The sequence below is a fragment of the Rhizoctonia solani genome, chromosome 1, assembly GCF_016906535.1.
Source record: "Rhizoctonia solani chromosome 1, complete sequence".
Classification (NCBI taxonomy): domain Eukaryota; kingdom Fungi; phylum Basidiomycota; class Agaricomycetes; order Cantharellales; family Ceratobasidiaceae; genus Rhizoctonia; species Rhizoctonia solani.
The window spans coordinates 3,173,310-3,185,091 of record NC_057370.1 but is presented as its reverse complement, the minus strand read 5'-3'; the positions used below and the strand labels follow the sequence as shown (position 1 = coordinate 3,185,091).

The 11,782-nt window shown below is 46.3% G+C and overlaps 4 protein-coding genes across 4 annotated transcripts; 1 reads left to right on the top strand and 3 right to left on the bottom strand.

Annotated features, from left to right (window-relative positions):
• Nucleotides 1-1,065: 1,065 nt before the first annotated feature.
• Nucleotides 1,066-2,478, bottom strand: RhiXN_04570 (Zinc-binding dehydrogenase; the record flags this gene model as incomplete). The annotated part of the gene is made up of 7 exons (XM_043324387.1): nt 1,066-1,245; nt 1,303-1,439; nt 1,493-1,845; nt 1,901-1,959; nt 2,014-2,176; nt 2,227-2,259; nt 2,315-2,478. The coding sequence occupies 7 exons, from the start codon at nt 2,476-2,478 to the stop codon at nt 1,066-1,068; spliced, it is 1,089 nt and encodes a 362-aa protein (XP_043176806.1).
• Nucleotides 2,479-7,445: 4,967 nt separating this feature from the next.
• Nucleotides 7,446-8,626, top strand: RhiXN_04569 (uncharacterized protein; the record flags this gene model as incomplete). The annotated part of the gene is made up of 5 exons (XM_043324386.1): nt 7,446-7,514; nt 7,572-7,841; nt 7,900-7,953; nt 8,022-8,081; nt 8,162-8,626. The coding sequence occupies 5 exons, from the start codon at nt 7,446-7,448 to the stop codon at nt 8,624-8,626; spliced, it is 918 nt and encodes a 305-aa protein (XP_043176805.1).
• A 532-nt stretch (nt 8,627-9,158) lies between these two features.
• RhiXN_04568 (ribosomal protein L1p/L10e family) lies at nt 9,159-9,798 on the bottom strand (the record flags this gene model as incomplete). The annotated part of the gene is made up of 4 exons (XM_043324385.1): nt 9,159-9,256; nt 9,313-9,487; nt 9,536-9,650; nt 9,710-9,798. 4 exons carry the CDS (start codon nt 9,796-9,798, stop codon nt 9,159-9,161), a joined length of 477 nt encoding a protein of 158 aa, XP_043176804.1.
• Nucleotides 9,799-9,866: 68 nt separating this feature from the next.
• RhiXN_04567 (ribosomal protein L1p/L10e family) lies at nt 9,867-10,209 on the bottom strand (the record flags this gene model as incomplete). Its single annotated transcript, XM_043324384.1, has 2 exons — nt 9,867-9,969; nt 10,037-10,209. The coding sequence occupies 2 exons, from the start codon at nt 10,207-10,209 to the stop codon at nt 9,867-9,869; spliced, it is 276 nt and encodes a 91-aa protein (XP_043176803.1).
• Between the last annotated feature and the right edge of the window lie 1,573 nt (nt 10,210-11,782).

The following is an 11,782-nucleotide window of genomic DNA, read 5'->3' as shown; positions in this document are numbered from 1 at the left end:
CTCTGGTGTCCATTTAACACGAGACTTGAAGGCTGAACGTAGCAGAAAGTGAGCTTTTGAATGATAGCAAGCGCCGCCTGCTCTATTTATTATCACTTATGTACTGCTATTGCACGCATATATCCCTTGAATGTCAGTTCTAGCCCTCTTGAATATCCAAGTATGATCTTTAGAACGTTGTGCGAGTTCACGTCGAGTTCAAAGCCGACAACGCGTATTGTCAGGTCATAATCCCTCAAGGGTGAGCAACTTGGCCATTACGTCACATTAGATCAATCGATTTGGGTCGAGAATTTGGGACTATGAAACTCGTGTATATCAGGTATAGACCTACGCGTCTCATTCGTCGCCCATCGGCCAATTTCGGTTATGTTACGTTCTCCACTAGTCAAGAAGCTGATCCACTCGACATGTCAGTCACAATGGTATAAATGATGCCCGACACGAGCCTACATGGTTCCTAATCAATGAAGCCATCTTACAGCTTACCAATTCGATCGACTACCGAGAATATTTGTAAAGGAAGAGAATGTAGGATACAACAATAGCCTGTCTTGTAATGAAGTAGTATTCCGCTAGATCTAGATGAACCAACATGCGTCGCTAATTTATTCCCGACCAAATCTCTTCGAAGTCATAATGTTCCGACTGTCATTCCTAAACTCATTCAAACGGCTAGTAGAATAAGACTGGCTTTTGTGGGAGTTTCTCAGGCACTTGTTGCCTGAGATCTACTATTCATTCGTTTTTTCACGTTGGTACGCGGGAAACTCTGAACGCCTCAAGAGGGACGGTCAGCAGTAAGACATACGATTACCTGCGATTTCAAGCTGGCTGTTTAGTCTTCGTGTTTTCATGGCGCTGGCTAATATTGACCACCAACGAAATAACCCATTTGTACTCATGCATTTTGTCGCGTTGGGCTAAACTACACAGGCTCCAAGACTTCTAATTAGAAACCATCTTCAAGAAGACATAGATTCAGGGGGCTCCGCCGGTAGCGTCGAGAGGGGATAGGGGAACTGACAGAACACGTTCTACATTCTATATGCGTAAACACAACTTTCAATCAACCTTGATCACCACTTTTCCAAAGTGAGACCCTTTGTCAAGATACTGAAAGGCGTCTTTCGCTTCTGTCCATTCGAAAATTCTAGGATCAACAAGGGGCTTGATCTTGTGTCTCGAGATGAAGGAATCAAGTCGCTCCGCAATGTCTTTTCCACCCGTCGCGATACCATTTAGCTGGGCACGGATGGAACTAAGCATTACTTGGTGAATCAAAACTGACATGATGCTTACCCTGGCTTCAGATCCAATAATAGCAAAGGCAAGCTCGAGCATGGAATATTCAGGAGCCTCGTGGGGTCCATTAATAATATGGACCGTACCCTTCCACTTGATGGACTTAATCGCCTCCATGAGCGTCCCCTTACCTCCTATTAAGATGTGGGCGTGAGGTTTACATTTGATATGGATTTTATTTACTTACCAATCTCAAGAACCTGATCGACACCTTTCCCACCAGTTAGTCTTTTAACCTCCTGCGCCCAGCCGGGTGTGTCTCGATAGTTGATCACATGATCAACACCGAGATCTTTATACTTTTGTATCTTGTCCTTCGACGAGGTAGTGGCAATCACTTTTGCACCTACAGCTTTGGCAAATTGGGCAGCGTACACTGAAACACCTCCACTGCCCAGAACAAGTACAGTAGAGTCTTGCGTGGTATTAGCGGACTCGAACAACGCATTGAAAGCTGTTATTCCTGCACATGGGATTGTAGCTGCTTCCTCAAAGGAAAGATGCTCGGGCACGCGTAGCACAAAGTCGGCTGGGAATATTCTGCATCAATTAAGCTCAATAGACTTGCCTTGTTGACAGAAGCCAGATCGCTTACCGATACTGAGTCAAACAACCCTGCGTGCCGGATCCTGGCAGTGCGCGCCAGTACTCTCTCTTTCAGAGCGCCCAATAAGCTCAAATTCTAAAAGGATAGCGTGCTCAACTAACCTGCATCTGTCCAGTGGCCCAGAGTTCGTTGAAGAGTGAACGAACCCGGTCTCCAACAACCCATTTGTTAACGCCTTCTCCGACTGCAACTACTTCTCCAGCCCCGTCCGAGGTCGGGATGAGACCTTTGCCATCAGGTCCCATCGTAAGAGGTCCTCCAATGCTATGCCCTTGACTGGCCCATATATCCTAGATACACGTTAGCCGGCTCACATGTCAAGACGAAAAGTGCTCAAGCTAATTACCCTATAGGATCGGTTAGTTGTCGCATTGATTATATCAATCGAAACATGATACTCACTGACGGTTCAGCGAAACTGCATGAATCTTAACTAGAATTTCGCCTTGGCCAGGTAGAGGAACTTCAATATCGCGAAGCTCAAGGCTATGATAGCTGTCCCATAAAGATGAGTCGGTTGGAGGGTATCTCCAGGCTTTCGCGACAGTAGGGATTGTAGACGCCATTAATGTAAGCCGGTTTCAGTGCTTTGAGAAGATGGGGATTTACTCGCTACAACTCTAGTTTTATAAGGTCCGCGTTAGCTTCCAGCGCTTCAACGTTAGGTATCACAGCCGCGTGTAGTCAGTATGAATTACGATGCCTGAAATGTGAATGGTTATGCGCGCGGAAAGCGTCAAAGAGGTTTGATTAGAATTCGTAATCAAGGTCATAGATGCCCGAACACGATTGAGGGATGTCTAAATGGGAGATATATTCATGATAGATGTCAAACACGCAATGACTCAACATTGGCGGATCGTGGCCAGTTTTTCTTCTGTAGTCCAATATTCAACGTTCCGACTTCAAATTCGGAAATTCTGACTTGGTCTTTGGTTCGTGTGGCTCGATGATGTGTCTAGAATCTCCGATTTACTCAAACTACATTGAAGTATGACTAAATTCCCGCGAATCCGGGCCTTCACAATCTCCCGCAGCTGAAGTCTGCGTCTCGCGTATTGATTTATGTATGTGTCGTTAGAAGCTATGCGTTTGGAAAACGTGGCAGTTCTGAGAAACATATAAATTACAGGTCACCAATCAATCTACTCCTTTCGGCCCAGTTCCACACTCTACCTAAACTATTTCCCCAATTTCTGCTGTTACAAAAGCCTGAAGAACTGGAGTCGCCCTCAAATCCTATGCATCACATGGGTATATTCAAGCTTGATTGTAGAATGAAGACCCGTCCCTTGGACCTGTTCATAACCCTACTATACATAACATTAGATATATTCTCAACTATCCTCTCCTCGAAGTGAACCTGAACAAAAGGCAAAAAATACTACTCAAGCTTGCTTTGGAGTACGGTCATGTAGCTTAACTATCCATATTTGCTGAACGATTTAAACCCTGGTGAGCTCTACGGCGCCCCGAAAATCTCGGGAGCACTCCAGGACTCGCTGTTGTCGGCGAGCACTCCGGAGCGTCTGGTATGACGTTCGGAAGTACTCGTGGAGTGCTCCCAAGTGCTCGCCGAGCAATCCGGACCCGTTGGATCCTAACGAGGAGGTTCCCAAAACTGGAGCACTCCAGAGCGCTCCAGAGTTTTCGGGCCTCCCGTAGAGAAGTCCCACGTACTGTAGGGCGCAAGCCATTCTCATCGGGTCCTTTTGGACTATGGACCATGCCCGACCCCTGGATTGCTGGTAGCCACGATACTGCAAGTACAAGTCAATGAAAGTTAGAAACCCTCCGTAAGTGTATTACAAACTCTAGGTATCTCTACTACTACTTTACTTTGGTTATTCACAGGATAATAGGCGCTGAAAATCCGCAGAATGCCCCAAACAAGTACTAGGGCGGATGATATCAATAGTACTGACTGTCTGTGTCTGAAGTATAGCGCCAGTGGGTCAGTCGCACTCTTGAGTGAATAGAGTTGGTTGACTAACCCGACCTGGTTGTACATAGGCATCGCCAAAAGGCTATGGGCATAGGTGCCGACTTCAGCAAAGAACCGTGAAGTGCCCTTGGTCGACGTAATCAATGTACATATGTCTGATACACTAGGCATTGGGATAAAGTGAGGATAATGTTCTGTGAAAGCGTTGGGCTTGCAGGTTTTATGTATTGGCATCCTGAACTCATAAGTTGGACTTTTGCCTCTCACACAACTGATTTCGCTCACCTGATCATGAGGGCAGGACGCCGGTAACAAGTATGTACAGCAAGTATCATAGGTAAAATACTTTGAGACCGGACCGCATTGGCAAATCAGAAACCAAGACATGCTAGTGCACGCCATACTCCTACTTTGGGGAAGGGTTTTCACTCGTTAATATCAACAGCATCAAGGCGCAGAAAGTTCTGTGGACGAAGTGGTTATGATTCTTCGCTGCTCCTTTCACTTCATTCAAATGACCTTAATTAAAGTCTAGACTGCCACCAGGACGCTCGCATCTACCTCTGGTTTCTGCCCTAATACGAAAATTAGTTACGGACTTAACCTGTCATAGACTCAATTCTCTTTTCGTTTCCGTACTAATAATATGAAAGGCATCGGGCACCATCGAGGCGCAGGAAGTTCTGTGGGCGAAGGGTTATGATTCTCCTCAGTCCCGAAAGTTGGCGCAGCAACAGCAGCGGTAAACACAAGCTTTCCTTTCAGTTATGGTCTTCGTTGCTCCTTTCACTTCTTTCAAAACGACCTTAATTAAAGTCTAGACCGCCGCTAGGACGCTCGCATCTACCTCTGGTTTCTGCCCTAGTCCGAAAATTAGTTACGGACTTAACCCGTCATAGACTCAATACTCTTTTCGTTTCCGTACTAAGAATGTGAAAGGCATCGGGTATGGCGCTCTAAGCTTGATTGGGAACTCAAGTTTCACATGTTATATGAGTAGGGTTATCCGTGATCATGGCACCCGGCTATCATTTCATGTACCGTTCCAAGCATTTACCCTCCCAACTGGGTTTCAAGCTTATTACCGTACTAGAAAAAATGAAATGTAAAATATTCGTAGCTTTATCGTCCTTTCTCAGCTGTTGTATAATTATCGAGCACACATTCTGTATACGAGTCCAGGTCTGATTCACCAAACCCCGGACCCGTAAGCTTCATTTACAGTAGCCTATTGTTAAGAAGCTGCTGGCTATCGTTTAATTACTCCAGACAGTAAATAGTGAAAAAAACTACCTACCGTTCCGAGTTGTACACCGTAACTCCGTAGCTCGACGACCCCCAAGTTCTTCATCTGGTAAATAGATATTCGCTAGATTCATACGCTGCACTAATGTTGTTGCCCTGAGCTATAAGTAAGACATATCCTTCCGGTCTGACTCCTCACATGGCCTGCCCAGAATTCGCGGTAAGGAGTATACCTCATGTTAACCTCAATATAAGGGGCACCTAAGTTCAGATCTTGGAACCCCTAAACAATCCTGCATAAAGTAGTACTGGATTTTTGTCAGAAAAACTGCCTATTAATATCACACACAGGCTTTCATCGCATGTCTCTTTCCTTCCCTTTGCTTTCAGGAGCTCTCTTGAACCAAGATAGAGGTGCTCAAATTGAACACCAAGTCAACGGCCTCACGGGATTGCGATACAGTTGCAAACGGCGCTTTACGCGAGTTCAAATTCCCATTTCCGTAAAGACACACGGAAAATACCACACAGGAAAGTCAAAGTAAGGCCCGGAATTCAAATAGAGAGCGGGGGTATAATAGATTTGCGCGACTTCTTGCCAATCAGTTTACTAATTTAGTTAGAGTTCATGATATTACTTTAGATACAAGAATAGTTCGGATCCAGTCGAGGAATTTGACACGATTAGCTCCCCTGTACATATATATGCATAAGTAGCAGCCGTACAGGAATGACCTCGCGAAAACCACCGCACTGAGTGAGGCGGGCCTTCCGGTATTTCATTTAATGAAGCAACAATCCTAGATTTCCATGAAATGGGGTAGTAGTTGATAACTTAGGCCAGTCGAGAAGAACGTCAGATCCTCGGCTAAAACGGCTTTTGCTGAGCGCTCAGGAGCGAATGCGTATTATTCATTCATTCATTCATTCAAACAGAATACCATGACGAAGGGCAGTAGGAGAACTTGGCAACATCTTATATCATTTCCATAATCACCGCTCCGAGGAAGTGAGTAAGAGTTGTGCCTGGCTTGGTGAATACCTGCAGCGGGTTGGTCAGCCTCTAGATGACAAACCTGATCTCTGGTGTAACAATTTCGGCTAATTGGATGGGATCATTCAAAGTTTCCCTATTTTTTACGAACGGGGGGGGGGTGGCAAAATTTCAAGTCAATTCGTGCACGTGCGAGCCGCAGCGTGCGGAGACATTACATGCGATAGTCGACCAAGGGGAGAGGTCGCGGTCACGTGACTCGTTCAGACACCATCCCACACCACTGCTTCGGGTGGCGTACTGAATGAGAGGATTCAATCTGTCCTCACATTTTCAGCACCCGCCCACCATCCTTGAGTTTTGTCGCATATATAACATAATACAAAAATACCAGACCGTAGTATAGGTTAAATATGACTATTATCTATTTATAATTATATCTCAATAAAATATGTAAGTGCCATGGTACCTAATACCTAGTCATCTCAGTCTCTTATGTCGTTATTCATTTTGAGGATCTTCTCACACCACAGCAGACCACAGCCTATATATACCCTGCTTTTTTCGTTGATTATGCAAAATTATATGTCTTTTCTCAATCTCGCGAAGAAGTTGGGGCTAAGGTGTGAACTTTGAGTATTGTCCAGCGTTCAAAAGGATTCTTGCATGGTCTCAAATTTCTTGCTATCGCATATAGCTCACGAGACCCTAAGTGCCAGGTGTATACATAAGTCATCACCCAGGAGAGCTACCTGTAGAAGCCTTTTATTCAATCCAGCTTGGCTTCTTCTCTCCTGACTTCGCTTGTCACGTTTATCGATCGCACCATTGGCCGTATCTATGCATAGGATAACAGGAGATTTATAGGTGCTCGCCGCATTACTATGGACCATAACATAAATCACACGAGCTAATGATTATCTACATTTCCTGCTTCATGCACATGGGCCACAGGTAAACTTTGCTTCACTGTTCGATTTTATCACTCGGCTATGCGGGAATCATATGAGAGATGGAGAGTTCTCCTCTAACTGAACCTGAGCACTGGGATTTCTTTTTATTCGCCACAGGATAAAGAACAATATACATAACCAAGAAGTGAACGGTACATGCACCAATATTTTACATGGTCTTCGGAATTCCGGGATATTGCTTGCGCCGAGCGCCGATCGTGAGCGCAGGGGTGGGAGTTCCAAAGCTGCCGATCCCGGCGGGCGCATCACAGCCACATAAACGCCCCACTCAGTTGTCACCTGACCTAACATATGTAAATGAGCCTGTGACCGGGATTGCTATTCTTCAGCGAACCACATCTCTCGTGGCTCTCGGCAACCGACTCGCTGCCCACAATGCCGTCGCCAGCACTTATAGTCGGAGGAGTTATCATCGCTGTAGGGGCCGGGTTCGCATTCAAGCAGGTAAAGGCTATTGGACTTCGATCATAAATGATGTTCATTGAATTTATGACGCTTCAGTTCGTCTACGATCCCTATCTTTCTCACAGGCTCCATGAGTTTATGGAGGATCTACATGAACAGAGGAACCAGCGACATCGTCAACCTGTAGAGCCTCACCTTGCCTCGCCTCGTCGTGGGAAGTCAACTTCGGTCGATTCGTTCAGCGAGAAGCGCCGCGCAAGCCATGATGCCGGTGACGCCGGGCTGTCTACGGGTACCGAGATGCGAGAGGTCTCGTCATCGGCATCTTTGCGTCGCAGAGGCCCACCATTCCAGCGAAATAGTTCGGTAAGCTCAACCTATTCACACTGTTGCCAGCTCGCTCACACCTCGTGTTTACTTGCAGGATGTGGAAATGGCTGTAATTGGAGATACATTCCCTTTGGCAACCTTTGATAAGGTCGGTAATCGACACATGAGGTATTTTAGACTCAACTTGGACTCAGAATTGACGTACTTGTAAAACAGCAGGTATCCTCGGCACCCCGGCAGCAAGCAGAGATAACCGTGAGGCAAGAGGAACTCCCGGTAAGTGAACGCACCTGAATTCGGTAACACACGAGGAAACTTACATAGGATTCCCTACCTCCCAAATTGCGCATTTGCAGTCCATTATGCCTACACCTCCTGCTACCCGTAGTACACCGACAACTTCCCCTCGCCCGGCTCCCGCTTCTCCCCGTTCCCCGTTTTCGGACATGCACGCTCTTTCCGAGATTTCCTTCGACGCCCATTCCTCTTCGGATCCGTTTGAGGACTACCAGCTTTCCCCTCCGGCAATGCTATCCCCTCCTATCGTTCCTGCCACAGCACCGTTTTCGCCATTTGTCCTCCCGCAGTCCCCGCCTAACGTGACTGATGCATTCGTAGATGTGCAAGCACGTGCTCAATCGCCTTTTGTGGAAGTCGCTCGATCTGAGCGACCTACTTCCCCTTGGTCTGAGCTCTCCGCGCATTCTGGGGAGACAGCTGGCCAACAGTTGCACCTTCGCTTGTCCCGAACAGACTCCGATTCTGAGAAGGAAGGTTCGGAATCTGGGTCAGAAGGAAGCTGGGAGCACGCGCACGCATAAAGATGTGAAAGCATGGCTACCTGTGGCAGGGTATTCAAGATATTTATGCCAGCGCTTTATTGGGATCTTTTTTCTTGTTTATGGTATCGGTGATGGCTCTGCTGTATGCTATCTTGATTGAAACATAAAGTCGTATGAATACAAGTTTGGATGACTTGTGGATAAAAATACATGTGGTCCCACCTTGATGTCGTACATCTTGCCTTGTATATAGACTCGATGCCCTTCCTTCAATACACGAAAAAAGGATTTTCAAGATCACATTATATATTCACCGCCATAGACCAAGGAGACAAATGGAAACGCACAACGCAAGCAAGAAGATGACCACCAAATCCCAAGAAAGGCCAAACCCGAACAAGAGCAACCATACATCAGCTCCCAATCACAACTACCCTTGAGAGGAGTAGCGCGTTGGTGAAAGCGTGCGAGGCTTATAATGCATTATATGGTGCCTGTCGAATCCAGACCCCTCCATGCGATTCGTACGAGCGCAGCGTCAAAATATGGAGGTGGAAACATAAAAAAGTGATTAGAACAGACGGACGGGCTTGCCCATCGTAGTCTTGACATGGAGAGACTTGACGTTTTGCCAGTTCTTCTTCAAGAGGGAGACAAGGAAGTTAATACCTATGGACAAACCCGTTATTAAACCAAAAACACGAATCGAGGGGAATTGAACGCACTAAGCATGACGTTTCCAAGGACCTGATCCTCAGTCATTTGCACGTGGCCGACAGCGACACCAAGGCACAGAACCTTCTTGAGCTGGAACTTGATGGTGCTGCGAACCTCAGTGAGCTTGTCGCTGAGGTCCTCAGAGTGGGAAATGGGGGTAGGGAACTTGCCAGCTGTGTGTAACTCGGAGTTAGGATTGGGTACAAGAGGGGGATAATATGAAAAACGTACCCTTGGAGAGACCGGGGCCGAGCAGACGGGGATCTGACGGATGAGGGCTTCAGAAGCAAGGAAAGCATCGTACTTCTTAGCGAGTTTCTTGACAAGCTTCTTGTTCTTGTTGAGCCTTGAGTAACGACGCATTCATGAATAAACCTGCTGTAGAAAAAAACCAGTTTCGCTTACTTTTTCAAGTCATCGACAGACATGTATTCGAGTTCAATTTGCTTAGCGCGATCGATGTCGGCAGCATCGGCAAGAATGCAGATGGACATGCGAGGGCGAGGGACGTTGGGGAGCCTGAAGCAAAGGGCCGGTTGGTGAATTTAATTTTTTTTTTCAATCAATAATAGCAGTAACCACGCTCAATTTGCTTAGCGCGATCGATGTCGGCAGCATCGGCAAGAATGCAGATGGACATGCGAGGGCGAGGGACGTTGGGGAGCCTGAAGCAAAGGGCCGGTTGGTGAATTTAATTTTTTTTTTCAATCAATAATAGCAGTAACCACGCACTTGACAGTTCCAGAGAAACGCTTGTCACGCTGAGGGTCGTAGTTCTTGAGACCAATCTGGAGCTCGATGGTCTCACAAAGTTGCGCTTCTTCTCGCCGTTGGCATCGGCCAACAACTCCTTGATAGAGCCTCGCACGCTTGACACTGAGAGCTTGGAGCTGCAGAACTAACATATTAATAAAATGCTATTCCACCACAGCATATCTCGCCCCACCTCATGCTTTGATTTTACAAGAATTCAGGAGACGGGTGGATGAGATCGATCAACGAATAGATTTGCTTCCGTGCGGTGCCAGAGCAAGCGCCTACATTGGTGCTACCCAGCACCATCACAACCCTTACCAATCCGAAGTCAAAAGAGCTACAAGACCTAACATTGAGTCAATATAATGTTCTATATGTCCATGCGCCGTTGGCTAAATGGATACTAATGCTTTTCAAATCAACCTTCAGTTACAAGAAATATTAAGAAACTGACCTTGGCTGTAATTCTGCGCTTACTGTCGCACAGTCAGCTAAACTCAAGTCGTCATGACATTCTTAAGAATGCAAGAATACAACTTGACGGGCCGAGTCACTATCGAACAGTACTCGGTCAATACCGACGGCTCGTTCTCGAATATCCATAAGTAAGCGCTTTTCGAGGTTTCGATAATACCTGGCTTTCCAAACGGCAACCTCCTTCTAGAGGGGTTTTAACCGAAGATTTGAGGTCCGATTCATTCTGGAGTAGCTAAGAATATGGACCTATCTGGCCAAGGGCAGACGCAGGTTGTAAGCCTGCTGAATAGGATTGTTATTGACAGATTAATCTTTGCACATTGCCAGGTTGCCATCAAGGCCATAAGGGGGGTGAAAACATGTTGCCTGAGAATAGACTAAGAAGAAAAAGGTAATATGTCTGGCTATATTAACTGAACGACTAAGATATATTCTTACTAGAATTTAGCAAACGAGGCTAACATATGGCATAATTTAGAGCATTTCAACGTATTGCCACTTCTTGGCTACATGGAACAGGTCCGCGAGACCATATTCCCCTCGCTAGTGGCCCCTTGGTGCGAGCTTGGGAGTTAGACAGGGTACGGACCCCTCTATCGACTTATCTCGGTATACGTTTCTGAAGTAGCTTTACCGGCCCATGTTAGTATCATCGGCCAATCTCCAAGGCCAGCTGATCGCATATCGTGGTTGGTTCAAAAACACAACCGAGAATGAATACTAGATCGGATAACTAATTAAGTGTCTATATAGATGCTACAGATAATGTCGGCAATCACCTATCTCCATTCTCATAGGATCGCACATGGCGATCTAAAACCGGTCGGCCTATGTCCTAACCTAAGACGCCTATGCCTGCATGCTGAACGAATCATTTTAGGGAAACATATTTCTAAAGTCGAATTATCAAGTTCAGCTTTCCGATCGGACTCTAAAATACCCTTTGATGCTGCAGGATCTCGTCTCCCAAGCTCCGGTACTCAAAACGCAGGAACTCTATGCTACATGGGGCCCGAGTTTTTCTCAGAAAACCAGAACGATCGATCTCCGCGAGATCTACCGGCGGATATATGGGCACTAGCATGGACCTTTACATGGTGCATAAAAAATCAGTCTAAGAGGTGAACTTGCTAACCAAGGCAACTCCAGATTGACCGGATTTCACCCCTATTCGAACCCAGGGATGCCGGGGACGCTAGCGAGAATAATTAGCTGCATACGGAATCACAGTGTCCTCTTGAACTA